Source organism: Amblyomma maculatum, chromosome 2 (assembly GCF_055883805.1).
Source record: "Amblyomma maculatum isolate TAMU_Amacu chromosome 2, ASM5588380v1, whole genome shotgun sequence".
Lineage (NCBI taxonomy): Eukaryota > Metazoa > Arthropoda > Arachnida > Ixodida > Ixodidae > Amblyomma > Amblyomma maculatum.
Genome location: NC_139345.1, coordinates 197,837,251 through 197,856,342, shown reverse-complemented (window position 1 = coordinate 197,856,342; position 19,092 = coordinate 197,837,251). Strand labels below are relative to the sequence as shown.

Sequence of the window (19,092 nt, the reverse complement as noted above, 5' to 3'; positions counted from 1 at the left end):
GAATAAGGGCTTTTTTGTGTTTTTTTTTTTTTTTTGCATAGCTAGTGCCAGAATGTACCATGTATTGCAGCACTGGCAAGGCTCATATGGCGCGGCGGAGTCGTGGCTTTGGCGGAAGTGCTGCTAGCAACTTACAGAATATCGTGATTCGCTGCCGTGGTCTGCCACCGAGCGCCGCAAGTGCACACACATTGATTAGTTCGAATGCGAAAAATTGCGCGTTGCCGGTCAGCATAAGACATCCGGCGTCCTCAAGGCGATCTGCGCATAGGCAGGGGAGCCATCGGTAGCTAATCACGTACTAAGTCTCGGATCGGACTATGATATATCTAAAATGGTACCAATATACGGCGCACGTGCGTGCTGTTCCCGCAGAAATATATAAAGTTATGCGATCCTTTCATTAACCACTGCATCACTGAACAGCTGGCTGCAGCTATCCATCACAGTACCAAGCATTGTAATAACCGGGCACCGCATTTCGTGTCAGGTTCGGTAACCGCGCTTGACCCGGCGGTGTACCTACCTTATTGTTTTGTAGTGTCTGTAAAGTTTAAGACATTTGATTACAGTGTTCTGTAAGTCATGCGATTGTGATGGCATCAATTTTCTTAAATGACAGTCCGTAGGCGAGCACGTGTTTCTCTCCGCCGCTGCCGCAGATGAACAAAGCAACCTATAATCGCTGCAGACTTCAGACGTATATTTGGTGAAATGAGAGAAAATGAAACATCAATTATGTTATGTGAATTTATTTATTTTATTTCATTTCTTTAATTAATTACAAATATTTCCAATCCAATCTAGTCTTATTGCAGGAAGGGTATATCTAAAATTGTCTAGTACATCTAACACATTTTAATGGGCCAGGATTGGCAACAGTGTAGTAAAGCACGAGAGCAGGTAATGGGTTTACAAATACACACATTCCTAATATTTACACTTTTCAAAATTAAAAGAAAACGACAGAGCAAACAAACTCCGAGAAAATAACAATGGCATAGGTACCAAAGGTATGAATTGATGTCCTGTTAAGAATCGATGAATCTAGGCTATATCCATTCTCTTATTGGTATTGGGAAATATGAAAATCTGAAGCAGTCAGTACGAAATAGTTGCTTGGTGTACAAAATAATTGCTTCGTGAGTGGTGTTTTTGAGTGTTTATGTCTTGTGTAGGATCGTGGTTTTACCATATCCAGGTTTACCTTGTAGTATCTATGTTAATCTCCTTGTGAAGGAGCTGATACATGAACTTCGAACGCTCTACTTTGGCGGTTTTGAGAGCTAGATTGTTAGCCTTAGAAGTAGCTTAGCAGAAGAATCTGTTAGCTTGTATTTATTAAACATTTAGCTCTGTGCAGAGGTGGAGTAGTTTGAAAGGTTTCAATTTATTAGATTGAAAAGTAACTTCAAACCCTTTTAATTGAACAAAAAAATATCCAGGCTGCATATATATTAGGTCCTCCCAGAAATCACAAACCATCCGCCTAATACAGGAAGTGTGTTTTGTACCGAAGGGCTGTGCATAGGACCGTTTCGCATTCCAATATTGAGTCAATGGTTAGTGCTATCTATGTTAAGAGGTCTTAAGATTTCCTAGAAGATAAAATGTCTTAATAACCGAGGGAAAGTGATCTTTACACAAAGCAGCATAATTATTTCTTTGCATAAGCTACAGACCTTTAGGCATTGCATAATGGCTCCAAATGCGAAAGAGACACACATCAAACCCAGCTGTGTTTCTCCTCAGGCCTCCTATGGGGGTTGCCGAGGTAAAAAAAAATGCTCGGTGATGAGAGCGCTACACATCTGAGTGTTTATGCCAGTGCACATAGCACCCTTTCGGTCATCGCAGGATTTTCTCACCTCGTGGCGAGGAACCCTGGAGGCGATGCGTGTACGCCTCGTCTACCCCCAGGGCTACGCGGACGTCTATTCCTACAACCCGCTTTGGCACGGCGTCCGCTTCAATGACGACACTGACACGCTGCTCGTACCTGTGCGCGACATGTTCATGCCGAACTTCCACACGACGGCACCTGGGGCGGTAAACTTCGCTGGTCTTGGAGCACTCATCGCTCGAGGATTGGCGCAGGTTCGGCCATTGATTCCGTCAGTCACTTATATCCAAGAAAAACACCTTCGCCTACGCATTGCGGGGTAAATTGAGCAAAATAATGAAGCATAAAGGCAGTTTGAAGCCAAAATTAAATCCAGCAGAGTAGAACGTGTTATAAGTCGACTGTAGAATAGAAGTGAATTCAAAAGTCCGAATTATTTTATCTAACGTGGAGAGCGCTTGCTTCCTGGTTATGCTGCCGGTCTTGGTTTGATATAGGATACATCCCCTTACATGAATTATTATCTAATCGCTTAAATTATTTATGTCGCGTTTCTCTTAGCGGCATGAGCAAAGTCACAAGAAATTTTTTGCACTTTCTCTGATGCTTGATCAGAGAAGCCTCTATCGAGCTACCACATGTGCAAGTAGCTACATAACAGATTTCAATGTATCAGTGCTATTTATTCACGTATACCTGTCATTAAACAAAAACAGCGCAGTAACGGAGACATGAGGGTAGAAAGAAGATGGGACCTTCACTGATCATCATCATCATCAGCCTGACTATACCAACTGCAGAGCGAAGGCCTCTCCCATATTTCTCCAATTAACCCGGTTCTGTGCTAGCTGCATCCACTTGACCCATGCGAACTTCTTAACCTCAACCGCCCACATAACTTTCTGCCAGCGCTGGTACCTGTCATATGACGTCCTTAAGTAAAACGATGTGTGGATATTACATATTTCATAGCGCGCACACTTCTAAATGTATTTAGAAGCAAACAATGCCTACTGGAGCCATACCAGAACAATGTGGAGCACGGATTAATTTTATTGAAAAAATAATATTATTACTATTCCATTTATTTCCATCAATGATGGGGGAGGCGAGGCAAAGCGCTGCAGCCGCGGCTTGAAACGTCCTCGTCCTCTCTACAGCAGCAGCAGTAGGCATCATGCAACCAGACACACTACTTCAAATGAAAAAAGCCCAATCTGTACAGAAATACTAATAAACACACATAAAATTCGTGATAATAAAGGTATGTACAATGAATTCATTTCCTTCTGTGCGAGAAAGAAAATGTGAATACAAGTCTCCAAGTTGAAGATAAATGGCTATGCATGATTACATGAGCGAACACTCAGGACTGTAAATGCACTGCAATGAATAAAATGCGAAGGAAGAAGGAGCACGCAAGGGTTTACAGCGAGTGAAGGCGACTTGCTAGATAGTGCAGATCTAACACCGATCACATAGAAGCATGTATTAAAACAATTTCTGTGGATACTTAGCCTGCCTGCATTGATGTGTTCTAAAACATATTAAACGAGCATCAGCAACTTTATTGAATCTTTGACGCATTTCAACACATAGTGCCCGTATATCAGCATCATACCCTGCAACCACATTTTAGAGCATTAAATTTTGTACGACAAAATTCACAGCATTGAAAGCCTACGCTTGACGGCTTCGCAGGCTCCCTGCTCGGTTTTGTTATGTTCATATTTCGCCCCATCCCGGCTATGTACATTGCATGTCCACGTGGTTTCCTTTTGACGTGTCTCGGATTACATGTGCAGATGAGCAGAAGGAGTTCATCTTAACCTAGAACCTAGAGCTGAGTTCTTGCTTTGGTGCACACCTCCGTATTGAAAAATTCTGCATGAAATATATGAATTCTGGTAAACTTCCAACCAATTTGACGGTCACACGGGTTAAGTTCACTCTATTACATGTTTGTAGTAAATTGGCTTGCCTTATATTAGCCCCAAATTTGGCGTTACAATAAAGTGGGGTTTATTTTACAAAAACCTTGATTGTGGGCAGTTCATCACACTACCAAATATCGGAGTTGTCGAGCCTGGTCTTTGGCTGAAACCCTTTCCGGAAACTGGCCACTTAAGTGCGCGATAATAGCAAAAGTTATTGAGGCATTCCCGGCATATGATGTTTAGGCTGCCAACCATGTTTTCGATCATCGGCAAGACAGCAGCGGCTTAACTACTGTAGGCTTGCGCGTGTAAGATGCGCTACGTGTCTGATGTCTATGCGCTGCCTCCATGTGGCATCAGCCCAGAAATTGATATCTACTGGACATTCGACAACCGTGATGGACCAGGTAGGCCAGGAAAGCGTACATCATTAAGAAATTTCGGATCCAATACCGGTGACAGTGGTTTTGTCACTTATAGCATGCATAAATGTGTCTTTCAATGCGGTCTTTTTATATACTTATCACTGTCGTAAGTCCAAATTAGATACTTTGCCCAAACGGGCTTCACGCACTCACACCGATTCACAATGCAGCCCGTCAGAGCACGCTTTTCATGCGGTTAACGCAGTTTCCGTCATCATCATCATAATATGCCGGACTATACCCACTGCCTGTACAATCTTCAGTTTATACCGCTTATTAATCCTAATTACGATGCCTGCAACCCTCTCATTAATAGTATAGAATTCATCTATATTACCCGCTATATACTTATTGACAAGGAAACCTACTCCTAGTAGTCGCCTCTCTGGTAAACCTCGATAACACAGTACATGCCCATCCTTCAGTACAGTATATGCCTCATTCGGCCTCCTAACCTCACTAAGCCCTATGACATCCCATTTCATGCCGTCTAGTTCCTCTAACAGCACTGCTAAACTAGCTTCACTAGCTAGGGTTCTAGCATTAAACGTTGCCAGGGTCAGTTTCCAATGGCGGCCTGTCCAGCGGAGCCAGGCTTTCTTAGCACCCCCTGCTGCGTCACAGGTCTGACCGCCGCCGTGGTCAGTTGTTCCGCAGCCGCTGGTGACTGAGGGCCGAGGTTTTATGGAGCTTATCATAGGAGGTTGTGGCCAATTACTGCACCAGGGTGGCCAACTCCTGTTCTGGTGAGGGAGTGCTTTGCCGGAGGTGTTCACCGGCATCAGGTCGCACCCCAAACCTGTATATGCAATTCCATCGTCACGCGGATTTTTTTTTTGTCATCCGGTGGAGAATTGCGCGGCACCGGGATTTGAGCCCCGGTCCTCTTGCATGCGAGGCGGATGTTCTACCGCTACGCCACCGCTGCACCCTATTGCACAGGCCTATGCACCTACATGTAGTTATGATGACCAGGCAGTTGAAAGCTTCTATGAAGATGTAGAATCGGCAATGCGAAAAGTAAAGACGCAGTATACTGTACTAATGGGCGACTTCAATGCCAAGGTAGGGAAAAAACAGGCAGGAGGCAAGGCAGTAGGTGACTATGGCATTGGTTCTAGGAATAGCAGGGGGGAGTTACTAGTTGAGTTTGCAGAGCGCAATAACTTACGAATCATGAATACCTTCTTCAGCAAACGGAAGAACCGAAAATGGACATGGAAAAGTCCTAACGGAGAGACTAAAAATGAAATCGACTTCATAATGTGTTCAACCCCCGCCATTGTGCAGGATGTAGAGGTAATCGGGAAAGTTCGATGTAGTGACCACAGGATGGTGAGGTCCCGAATTAGCCTAAATCTGAAGAAGGAACGCAATAGATTAGTAAGAAAGAAACCCATCAACGAATTAGCGGTGAGGGGGAGGGCAGAAGAGTTCAGGATCTCGCTACAGAATAGGTATTCAGCTCTAACTGAGGATGTCGACATTACCCTAGAGGCAAGGAACAATAATTTCAGAGATATCATTACTGAGTGCGCGGTAGAAGTAGGCGGTAGGATAGTTAGAGAGGATACCGGTAAGCTGTCTAAGGAGACGAAAGATTTGATTAAGAAACGGCAGAGTATGAAAGCTTCCAATCCAACAGACCAGATCGAATTGGCCGAGATATCAAAGCTAATCAATAAGCGCAAGGTGGCCGATATAAGGAAGTATAACATGGAGAAAATTGAGCATGCTGTAAAGAACGGGGGAAGCCTTAAAGCGGTACAAAAGAAATTGGGCATAGGCAAAAACCAGATGTATGCGATAAGGGACAAGGCGAGCAACGTCATCACTAATATGGACAATATAGTCAAAGTAGCCGAGGAGTTCTATACAGATCTCTACAGTAGCCAAAGTAGTCAGGACCGTAATAAGATTGGCGTCAGGGAAAAACAGTCAGACGTTCCACCAGTGACGAAGGACGAGGTCAAGAAAGCACTAGAAACTATGAAAAGGGGGAAATCAGCTGGAGAGGATCAGATAACTACAGATTTGCTGAAGGACGGGGGGGATATCGTGCTAGAAAAACTGGCCACCCTGTATACGCAGTGCCTGGTGTCATCGACGGTACCGGAAGCATGGAAGAATGCAAACATTATCCTCATTCACAAGAAAGGGGACTCTAAGGACCTTAAAAATTACAGACCAATCAGCTTACTGTCTGTTACGTATAAGGTATTTACTAAGGTAATCGCTAATAGAATCAGGACAACCTTAGACTGCAATCAAGCAAAGGATCAAGCAGGGTTTCGGAAACGGTACTCTACTATCGATCATATCCATACCATCAATCAGGTGATAGAAAAATGTGCGGAATATAACCAGCCCTTATACATAGCATTCATTGATTACGAAAAAGCATTTGACTCAGTTGAAACCTCGGCGGTGATGCAGGCATTGCGAAATCAGGGGGTAGACGAGCCATACGTGAAAGTGCTGGAAGATATATACAGTGGCTGCACAGCAACCATAGTTCTGCATAAAGAAAGTAACAAAATTCCCATAAAGAGAGGTGTTAGGCAAGGAGACACAATCTCCCCAGTACTATTCACAGCTTGTTTAGAGGAAGTATTCAGAGACTTGGAATGGGAGCAGTTAGGGATAAGGCTAGATGGAGAATACCTCAGTAATCTGCGATTTGCTGATGACATTGCCTTGCTAAGCAACTCGGGAGATGAACTGCAAATAATGATTGATGACCTAGACAGGAAAAGTAGAAAGGTAGGCTTGAAAATCAATATGCAGAAGACTAAGGTAATGTTCAACAGCCTCGGGAAGGAACAGGAGTTTACATTAGGTAGCGAAATACTGGAAGTAGTAGGGAATATATCTACTTAGGACAGGTAGTAACCGCAGATCCGGACCATGAAAAGGAAATAACAAGAAGAATAAGATTGGGATGGAGCGCATTTGGCAAGCACTCGCAGATTATGACTAGCAGCTTACCGGTATCGCTCAAGAGGAAAGTATACAACAGTTGCATCTTGCCTGTACTCACCTATGGGGCTGAAACGTGGAGGCAAACCAAGAGAGTTCTACTTAAGTTGAGGACAACCCAGAGGGCTATGGAACGAAAAATGGTAGGGGTAACATTAAGAGATAGAAAGCGTGCAGAGTGGGTCAGAGAAATAACTCAAGTTAACGACATTCTAGTGGAAATTAAGAAGAAGAAATGGACATGGGCAGGACATGTAGTGCGAAGAGAGGATAACCGATGGTCGCTGAGGGTAACACACTGGATTCCAAGGGAAGGAAAGCGTAGCAGGGGGCGGCAGAAAGTTAGGTGGGCGGATGAGATTAAGAAGTTCGCAGGGGTCAAGTGGATGCAGCTAGCACAGAACCGGGTTAAGTGGAGAGATATGGGAGAGGCCTTCGCCCTGCAGTGGGTATAATCAGGCTGATGATGATGATGATGATGATGATGATGATGATACCCACTGCAGGGCAAAGGCCTCTCCCATATTACTTCAATTATTCAAGTTTTGTTCTAGCTCCATAAAATTGATTCCGACGAACTTAACATCCGCTCACTTTACCTTCTGCCGCCCCCTGCTACATTCTTGGGAATCCAATTTGTTACCCTAAGCAACCATCAGTTATCCTCCCTTAGAGCTGCAGGCCGTGTTCATGCCCATTTCGTGTTCTGTATTTCTACTAGAATATAAATAACTCTTGCTATTCTCTGAACCACTCTGGACGTTTCCTACCTCTTAACGTTACACCTGCCATTTTTCATTTCATAGCCTTCTGCGTTGTGCTCATCTTACGTAGAGCTCTTTTTTTGTTTTGTTAGCCTCCACGTTCCGGCCCCATAGTTTAGTACAGGCAACTGTTGTATACTTCTCTTTGAGCGATACCGGTAAGCTGCTAGTCATAATATGCGAGTACTTTCCAAATCGCAGCAGCGGTGGCGCAGAGGTAGAATATCAGCCCCCCATGCTAGAGACCCGTGGTTCGAATCCCTGTGCCGCTCAATTCCCCACCGGTATAACAAAATGAAAGGAAAAAACCTGCCGGGCGATGGAAATGCATAAACAGGTTTGGGGGTGCGACCTGCTGCCGGTGGGCAACTCCAGAAAGTCACTCCCTCACCAGAAAAGGATTTGGCCACCCTGGTGTCGTAATTGGCCACAACTTCTTATGAATACCCCAACCCCCGGCCCTCAGACCACAGTGGCTCCGCAGCAAATGACCACGGCGGCGGTCAGACCTGCAACGCAGCAAAGGGGGTTAAGAATCAATGGCCATGGCAACGTTTAACGCTAGAACGCTGGCTTGTAAACCTAGTTTAGCAGTGGCAGTATTTAACAGGTAATTAATATTTAAAGGAATTACAAGGTATGAAACGGGATGTGATAGGGCTTAGTGCAGTAAGAAATTCAAATGAGGCATGTATTAAACTGAAGGGCGGACATGCATGTGCTGTGGGACAGCACATGCACAAACGTCTGTTCCTTTTCGGAACCACCTGGCACACAGCGCGCGACGCTCCGAGCAGCAGTCAGCGATGATGATGATGATGATGATAATGATTGATCTTTATAGAAGAAAGAGGTGAAAGTTCACGCGCTGCGCTCGCACAAATGCCCCCGACAAGAGAGCGGCCACCCTGGTCGCTGATTACAGGGATGAGGAACGATGGGCATAACGCTTCATGCGCGAGATGTGGATGATATATTCGGAGCGACGACGTCGATCTGCGACGGTGTGCGAGGGAATAACGCGATAGTTCACCAGAATGTTTGTTGGAGTACTGTATAAGGGCCAATGTAACGATGGAAGAACTTCTCACACAGGCCAGGAATGCGGATTGGTGTCCACAGGAGAACTTCATCACCGGGGTAAAAGGAGGGAGTTCGATGGCGTTGATCATACAGGGCTTTGCGTTCTTGTTCAGCATCTTCAGTGTTCAAACGGGCAAGTTGGCGACACTGGGCCATACGAGTGGCAAACTCTTCGCCCAGAGATTCAGACATAGAGGGAGCAGAGAAGAAAGCAGTGTCGAATACTGTCGATTGTTGACGGCCATAAACTAAAAAGAAAGGGCTTTAACCAGTAGTGCGCTGAACAGCGGAATTGTAGGCGTAGGTGACGAAAGGTAAAACGTTGTCCCAGTTCCGGTGGTCAGGAGCGATATACATAGATACCATGTCGGACAAAGTACGATGAAACGCTCGATGAGTTCGTTGGTCTGAGGGTGGTAGCTAGAAGACGTCTTATGGACGGTGTTGGCTGCGCGCAGTACTTCCTCAAGGACTTGAGAAAAAAATGTCTTTCCACGGTCGCTAATGAGAATACGAGGAGCACCATGACGCAAAACTATCGCACGCAGGAAGAAATCGGCGACTTCAGAGGCGGCACCGGAGCGAAGAGGTGCGGCTTCAGCATACCGCGTTAGATGGCCGATGGCAGTGGCAACAAAACGGTTTCCGTCTGACGTCAAAGAGAGAGGACCAAACAAGTCAATGGCGATTGTGTCAAAAGGCACGGATGGGCAAGGTGGAGATTGCAGTAGGGCAGCAGGAGGGGATGTTCAACGCTTGCGATGCTGGCAAGACGGACATGATGAAATGTATTTGGCGACGCTGGCAGAAAGCCCAGGCCAGAAGTAGCAGCTCTTGATATGGTCGTAAGTTTTAAAGTGGCCTAAGTGTCCAGCAGCGGGGTCGTCGTGGTAAGCCTCCATAATTTTAAAACGAAGGGAGCGAGGGGCAACGGGTACCCAGCTTTGACCCGTAGGGTGATAAACGTCGCGGTAAAGTGTTCCATGATGAAATCGGAACCGCGAAGCTGACGGCGCAAGCGACTGATTGGGACAACTGATTCTCCACGGAGGCGAGCGATGATTGTGCGGCAGTAAGGGTCAGTCAGCTGCAGGACGAGAAATCAGCATTGTTCTCGAGAGGAGCTATAGCGATGGGTGTAACATTCAGTTGGCCAACAGAAGGCTGACTCGGATGGCAAGAGGGAGAGAAGACCGTATGTGGAGCCGCGTCAGTAGGTATCAATGGGCAGCGAGAGAGGGCGTCAGCGCCGAGGTGTTTTCGCCCAGATTTATAAGTGATGGTGAAGGTGTATTTTTGAAGACGTAGTACCCAGCGACCCAGTCGACCCGATAAGTTCTTCAGCGATGACAGCCAACATAGTGCGTGATGGTCTGTGACAATGGTGAAGTGGCGGTCATACAAATAAGGTCGAAATATTTGAACCGACCAAACAACGGTGAGGCACTCTTGCTCGATAATAGTAAAGTTACGCTCAGCTGCAGTAAGCGCACGACTGGCGTATGCGACGACTTGCTCTTCAGACACTGCATTGCGTTGCAAGAGAACCGCGCCAATACCGCGGCCACTGGCGTCTGTGTGAAGTATGGTGGGTGCATCAGCGTCAAAATGGCGAAGCACAGGAGTGGAAGTGAGTGCCTGCTTGAGAGCTTTGAAGGCGTCTTCACATTCAGTGGACCAGGTGTAAAACACTTGGGAAGACACGAGCTTGTGTAAAGGGGCAGCAATTGTTGCAAAGTTCCGAATAAAACGGCAGAAGTAGGAGGCTAAGCCAAGGAAGCTGCGAAGATCTTTCTGGCGTTGGGACCGAGGAAAGTTAACGACAGCCGCAATTTTTTCTGGATCAGGCTGGATTCCTGCCTTACTGAAAACATGGCCGGGTACTTTGATAGTCTTACTGGCAAAGTGGCATTTTTTGGTATTCAGCCGAAGCCCCGCCTGGGGAAGGGACGTGTGGACTTCAGTGAGACGCTGTAAGGGCTGAGCAAAGTTTGACGAGAAGACAATGATGTCGTCAAGATAACATAGGCATGTTTTCCATTTCATGCTGCGAAGCACGGTATCAATCATGAGCTCAAAGGTGGCTGGCGCATTGCAGAGTCCGAAAGGCATCACGTTAAATTCGCAGAGTCCGTCGGGGGTAGAAAAGGCAGTCTTGTCCTGCATCGTGCATAGGAATTTGCCAGTATCCCGAGCGTAGGTCGAGATTGGAGAAATACTCAGCGCCTTGGAGACAGTCTAATGCGTCATCAATACGAGGCAAAGGGTAAACATCCTTGCGCGTGATCTTGTTAAGTGCCCGGTAATCCACGCAGAAGCGGACTGAGCCATCGTTTTCTCGAACGAGAACCACAGGTGAGGACCAAGAGCTAGTCGATGGCCGGATGACATTTTGAGCAAGCATGTCAGCAACATGCTCCTCAATGACTTTGCGTTCTGCTGCTGAAACGCGATACGGCCGTCGTCGAACATTAGCAGAGCCGTCCGTCTCTATGCGATGAGAGTCGACGGAGGTCTTCCCCAACGCTGAGGCGCACACATCAAAAGACTCTCGGTGCCGCTAGAGGACGTCTAGCAGACCTGTGGACTGCTCGGATGTAAGGTCAGGGCTGATGGCGGCTGCGAGCGCAGTGGATGTCGGAAATGGAGGCTTGGCAGCAGGCGGTGGTGCGCTGGAAGGTGTGTTGAGGGGAACGGGATCGCAGTCAAAAATAAACCCAACTGTTGCTCCTCTGGGCAGTAATAACGGCTGGAGAGTTGCATTGAGGGCCGCAACCACCGCGCAGCCACGGGTGAAGGAGGTGAGGCACGAGGCAAGAGCTAGGCCGTTGGAGGTCCACCGAGGAGCGGGCATAACGAAGGCCTCGCCATCGAGAGGGTAGTCCAATGTCACGATGATCAGCTGCTCGTGTTTTGGGGGCAAAACGAAATCAACTGCTGCGAACACGTGTGGTGGTGAACAATCAGAAGTCGGTAATATATCGGGGTCCGCAAGATGAATAAGGCGCTCACGGCAAGAGATGTGGGCGGACGCAGACGATAAGAAATCCCACCCCTAGATCATGAGATGAACGCACGTGGGGAGCACAATAAATTCAATATGATGCCGCTGGTTATCAATAAGGACACAAGCTGTGCATTGGCCGGTGGGTTTCATAAGAGTTCCATTAGTTCCACGAAGTGGCGGACCGATGTATGGCGTTAGAACTTTGCGCAGATAAGAACACAGCGGCGCCGGTGTCGATGAGGGCCTCAACGTACAATCCTTCAACAATCACTACTAACATATTCGACGGTCGCCCAGGAGAAATTGTAGATTTCGAACTCGAAGCAGCTTTTCCTCCAAAAACTGCTTCGGTTGGTTTCCGTTATAGGTTGGAAGGGTTGCGAGGCAGGACGAAGCGGTGACGTGCGGCGAAAAGGCGAAGGGATCGGCGTCGGGAAGGATGCGAGGGCCGTGAAACATCGGTGGAATTCGGAGGAGAGGAAGACCGCCGGTAAAAGTCTGAGTAGGGCAGTGTAGAATCATCAGGCTAGCGCACGCGGGCACGTTCAAAGGAAGCATAACCCCGTTGCTCGTCTTGCTGGCGGCGGCGACAGACACTGACAATATGGCCACGTATCCCACAATAGTAGCACGCAGGGCGGGAGGGGCGCCAGGCTGTAACAGGACGGTGCACTGTAGGATATGGTGCCATGGCAGCGACGTGACCGCACACGGGTGCCAAACAAGTAGGAGAAGGCGGGGTGGGTTGACGTGAAGTAATCTCGGCATATCTTGGCAAGGGATGTTGGGAGGCGTTGAGAGGTGGCGAGGGAGGGTGGGAGGCAATGGGAGGTGGGGCAGGTGCCACAGTGCAGTTGAAATTCGTCAGTTCATCTTTGATGATGCTGCCCAAATTCACCGTTGCTGGCGGAAGAGTTGGAGATACAGCAGAGGGGTTGGTGAGGCCATAGAGCTCCTCTCGGATCATGGTGCGTATTAGGGACCGCAAATTTCCATCTATGAGGGAGCCGCCATCACTGGGTTCTTGCATGAGGCGGCACGGCTGTAGCTGGTCCAGACGTTGACATGTGGATGTGATGTCAGACACGGACGACGGATTATTAACCACGAAGGCATTGAAAGCAGCAGTGTTGATGCCCTTAATTATGTGGCGAACACGCTCAGATTCATGCATAGCAGCGTCGACACGGCGACAAAGGGCCAGAACGTCCTGGATATACCACGTATAGGACTCGCCGGGCTGCTGGCGACGAGCTTCACGTTTTTTCTTTGCCTGCTCTGAGCGACCAGCCGGAGTGCTGAACATTTTATTTAGCTGGTCCGTAAATGTAGGCCAGACAGCGATGTCACCCTCATGATTGAGGAACCAAGTTTTGCGACGTCAGCCAAGTAGAAGAGGACGTTGAGCAGTTTATGAACGTCATCTCAGCGGTTAAATGTGCTGACCCTGTTGTAGTTGTCGAGCCAGTCGTCGACATCTTCACCGCGAAGGCCAGCAAATATTTGGGGATCGACCAGCAAATATTTGGGGAACTGTCCAGGCAGGGGCAACCGCAATAGGAGCAGGAGACGCCGGGGGTGAGCGAGCACCGTTGGCCTCATCCATAGCATAGGGCCGTTGACGCAAGCGAAGGCCTGAACGGAGCTCCAGGGAGAACGGTAGGTGAGTCTAAAGCGAGAGGTGGGGAATACGAATCGCACCTCGGCCACTTGTGGGACAGCACTTGCACAAACGTCTGTTCTTTTTCGGAACCAGCTGGCACACAGCGCGCGACGCTCCGAGCAGCAGTCAGCGATGATGATGATGATGATGATGATGGATCTATATAGATGAAAGAGGTGAAAGTTCGCGCTGCGCTCACAGTGCTATCGAGGTTTACCAGAGACACGAGAACTGGGTGTGGGGATCCTTGTCAACAACGATATAGCTGGTAATAGAGAGGAAGTCTATATCATTAATGACAGGGTAGCATGCATCGTAATGAAGCTTAATAAAATATCATTTACTTAGGTATTTGTAATAGCCTCAAAGCTAAGGTCGGCCGTTATAAAGGGGAAGGCTATACAAGAGAAAATCTGATAATTAGGATTAAAGCATAGATGGGTACAAATCGAAAATAAACTGTGCAAAATGATCATCTGGGAACACCGTAATGTGCAGTAAGAACATTTTCGAACCTGTTACAGATAACAGCACTGCAGGGAGAAGGTTCCAATCATTAATCGAACGCTGGAGGAATGCAATTGTAAAAATCGGTTGTGCGACATGTTGACGATCCAGTTTTAGGATGATGCTCCACACGAGGTATGATGGACGCCGAAGAAAATGACCACAAAGTTCAAGTTCAAGTTCATGTTTATTTGCTTTTAGCAACAAAAGGAAGCGCCAGAACTAAAAGCTGTAAAAACAACTTGACGCGGTCCTGGCCCCCCTTACAAAGCTAGCAGAGCAGCAGAAAGTAGAAAAAATTAATTCACATGTTTATAGCTAAACACGTTTAGACAAATAAAAACGGGTAAAACTATTCACTGTTCCTCTGTACAAACGAAGGCACGTTTTAAAATACAGGACAAAGATACAAGGAAAGAAGAGGGAAAGCACTGCAGGTACAGAAAGCAATGGTACACAAAGATGCAAAATAAAATTACAAATTCATAACAGCTCTTCTTGACCATAGAGGCTGATATCGTGGTTAAACACGCAAACTCGATCAAATCTGGCAAAAGTTTGCTTATTCAACACTTTCGGTACAGTATAATGCAGCGACTGTGTATATGAGGATGTGCGAGGTACTGGAACAAGGTGTTTTTCTTTATGTCGAGTTTTTCTGCCTCCAGGATTTTCTTTTATGTCTGCAAGTAAAATTATACAACTACTATTTGATTTTATGTGAGATTTATAAGTCGATATAAGTCTGTAATCAAATAACTGGAACACCGAATGTAGTTCATACTTTAAAATAAGGTCTTTGGTGGTATGGAGATAGGTTACACCAGCGACATACCGGACGGCTCTTTTTTATAATACATGTAGTTTTGATAAATTGGTTACTCCTGTGGCACACCAAACTAAGCTACAGTACCGGAAAAGGGATAACACGAGAGCATTATATAATAACAGCTTAATGTTAGGAGGTAGACGAAGTCTTATTCGAGCCATGACGCTAACAGCTTATGACACTTTCCATTGAACATAGCGAATATGTTCATTGCAAGTCAGGTGGCTCGAAAATACCACTCCGAGTACTTTGACCAAATCTACAAGTTCACTTTGTTCGGTTCCTAGTCGTAAGTTCATGCTACCTGATAAGTGTTTTCCTTTCGGTGAGTAACACATAGCTTTTCTTTTGCTCGTGTTAATCTTCAAGCAAGCTTTGGCCCAGCTATCCTCAAATAAAGCGCTATTTGCTTATTCTTCAGTGTCGATTTCCGTGATCCCGGACAAGAAGATAGTGGTGTCATCTGCGTAGGAGTTAAAAATTACGCCCTGTGTACAGTGTGCCATATCATTAATATAAATGAGAAATAAAAGCTGCCCGAGTATGCTTCCCTGCGGAATGCCAACGTGAATTGTTTGCAAAGAAGATTTAATGCTATTTATTTCTACGTACTGCTTTCGATTTGTAAGGTATGACTTCAGTAGCGCGTGGGGAGTTTCGCGGACACCATATCTATATAATTTTAAAGAAGAATGTTATGATTTATCATATCAAATGCTTTTCAAAAATGTTTGTGGATCCCTAGTACTATATGTTTCTTACTAAAAGCTCCTATGATAATTTCTTTTTGCCTTAAAAGGGCTGTTTTTGTTGATTGATGCTTCACGCTGAGAGTCCAAATGAAAGTTTTGTCGCGAAAAGTATGATCTAATATAATGCGCTATATTTTTTCTAGGCCTTTAGAAAATACCGGCAGCACCGAGATTGAACGGTAGCTGGAGAAGACGTTTCGGTCTCCAAATTTATGTACTGGAACCACTCGTGCAATCTGCCTTGCCATAGGAAATACACCTATAGTCAAAACTAAATTATATATAAAAGTGACAGCGGGACAGATTAAATTAAGTACGTGCTTTGCGGGAAGAAGCTGTACACCACATGCATCCTCAGTTTTAATCTTTTTGATGAATTTAATACAAAAGGACAACTCGGCACAATCAGTAGGACGAAGCAAAAGCGATTGGCTGCCCCCAAACTGAGATAGATACGGATCCGCGTCATATGCACTATCAGTTCAAGAGCCGTCGCAGTGGTGAGCCTGCCGTACGAAAAACATATTTAAGACGTTAGCCAGTATGCTACCATTCAGTTCCTCTCCTTGATGCATAAATATATCAGGTATATTTTCTTCAGTGCAAAGACGCAGCAGGGAATTCAGCTTTCGCCAAAGCACATCACAGCGTTTGGCGCTGTCATCAGAAAACATGTTTACAAAATATTGATTTCTTGCTGCACGTAATATAGAAATAAGCCTGTTCCGGTAAGACTTAAGTTCAGCAAAAACTTCTAAATTCTTATCTTTTGCGAATTTGACATACAAGGCATTTTTATATTTAATCAGGTTCAGTAGTTCTCCAGTTAGCCAAGGTTTTCGGGCTTTTTTGGTTTTTTTAATGGTGTTAACGGAAAATGTGCATCATATAGAGTTTTGAACACGTCCATGAAATTATCATACGCGGCGTCACTATTTCATGCTTCATAAACAGAGTTCCATGCTTGTTTACCAATAGCACGACGAAAAGGCTGAAGATTGCCTGCATTCATTGTTCGTATATATTTTGTTTGCTTCACATTTGTAATAACGTGATGGGGTTTTTATAACTAGCAATAGTGTTCCGAAATGGTCAGTAAGGCCAGTGCTCACAGCGCTTTCTTTCAATAAATCTGCATTAATATTTGTGATAAATGCGTCCAATAATGAGAGAAGAGTCGCTGGAGAAAGATTTGATGTTGGGAAAGGTTGAGGGTCGCCGGAGAATGGGTAGGCAGCGAACGCGATGGTTAGATGGCATTCTCGAGGCATTGCAGATGAAGCTATGTGATGTTAAGAAGATAGTGAGAGACCGGAAAGCGTGGCGTGACATGGTCCATAGGGTCACGAAGAGTCGGACACGACTGAACGCCTGAACTGAACTGTATCTTGAGTGACACGAGTTGGCTCTATTAATGCATTCCAAAACCCGTTCGCATTTATGGTGTTGAATAGCTTCTTTTGGGAGTGTGTTGGCATGAACATATTTCAGGTTTCAGGTTTTTTAGTTTTTAGAAATGTATTACACAAATTATTATGGTTTATTTGGTACATAAGGAGGTCCCGAAGCGAAACCGTCAGGAGGACCTCTTATAACAAAGTACTTAAACCAAATTCACAAATATGTCAGAAATTCACATTAAAATATGTTAAAGTCCGTGAACAACAAGAACAACGATACATAAAAAAAGAAAAACATAACTGTGTGGTTATAACTTCGTTAATAAAAATGTTTATATCTCCTGCTTAGTGAAGATCCATCCTATTGTCCATCACTTAACCGAATAAATTTTCAAGAAAAAGAAGAAAGTTGTCGAAATCGCCGGAGAGCGGTCGGTACGAGATGCTGTAGACATTAATTTGTTTACGCAAGGAATGCACTTCATAGTCTGCAGTGATTGCACAGAATTCAGCCACTTCTTCACAGATAATGTTTTCTTTCATCAAAACAGAGATGCCGCCCTCTCGTCTATCTAGACGACTTCGACAAAAAGACCGATAGCCAGGTAGAATGAATACCCGCGAATCCTTGGTGCACCAGGCTTTTGTGAGCATGATAAGAGAAAACGATATGCGAAATGTGTCAAGCAAGAGCGTTAGTTCATCGTCCTTGCTAGATATTGATCGAACATTTTAGTGGAACAGAGATAATGCCGGGTATTTTCCTATTACAGCAGATTTAACTTCAGATGGCCGAAGAACCATGTACAAAAAGTTGGTCAAAAACAGACAATTGAAAAACTCGTCTAAGCGATCTTGGACAGGTCATTAATGTGCTCAACAGAGACGACGGGCGTACCATCTGCTTTCGGGGCGTAAATATTTACTTGCCGCGTCAGCACATACTTCCAGCTAAATTCTTTCTTTCGCGCATTTGCCGCTCCAAATAATCGTTTCATTGCTGGAGAAAGCTGCTTATTTACAAAGATCGAGACCCTTGGCTCGACTTCCGATGTTTCTGATGTAAGTATTTGCTTCTTAGCTTTTTCAAGAATAAGGTCGTGTTAAGCTCTATGTGCGAACTGTACGACAATGCTTGGCGACGTAGAATTGCCAACTGTTCGAACTCGATGGCATGCCTCGACATCACCATCATCAAGAGGAACGCCAATTGCTGCGCCAAGCTTCTTGGTTAGATCTAGAACATCCTCCTTTTCAGACTGAGGTACAGCCATCACCTCAATATTGTCACGTAGGGGTGCAAAGGTCGACGACACAATTGAAGGGTCGATGATTGCACTGAAGAAACTCTTTATTGGGCTGACTTGCGCCCGCAAAGGAACTAAGCAACTCGGCGGCGGCGATAGCAACAAACGTGCTCGTCGGTCGTCGGACAAAGAATGCCCGTCACACTCGTCAACGCTTAATTTAAAGGCTGCACAGAACAATCTAGATAACGTCGCAAACAGCTACCAGCACGGGCTGGAACATTGTGGAAAGACACCCGAGCGGCCGGAACCTTTGAGACAGATCTCGGTGCATGTTGCGCTACAACAAAACTGATAAAGGTGTGACTCGCGACATCGAGCATTAACAAACAAAGATTACGGAGCTGATACGCGGTCCAGAATCAGAGTGATAAGCCTGTATGCCGGCGGCTGTTAAAAATAAACAAATACTGTTTTGAAGGTTTCGCGCATTACTCCCCCCTTAAAAAAACATCGCCTCGATGTTCCAAAACAAAGAAACTTAAACACTGCAAAGTTTAAACACCACAGATTCGTTAACGCGCGTAATATGGCTTTAGTCGTACATGTACAATCTCTGGGCGTGCGCGTCGCCGTTGTGATGCTGACGTTCCGTC

The 19,092-nt window shown here is 45.7% G+C and overlaps 1 protein-coding gene across 1 annotated transcript in view; it reads left to right on the top strand.

Annotated features, from left to right (window-relative positions):
* The window catches only part of LOC146200875 (endothelin-converting enzyme 1-like), a 182,286-nt gene that overhangs the window by 105,046 nt on the left and 58,148 nt on the right, over positions 1–19,092 (top strand). Inside the window, exon 5 of the mRNA XM_084592984.1 lies at positions 1,858–2,097. Coding sequence (XP_084449110.1) covers positions 1,858–2,097 — 240 coding nt within the window. The remainder of the gene's footprint in view (positions 1–1,857; positions 2,098–19,092) is intronic.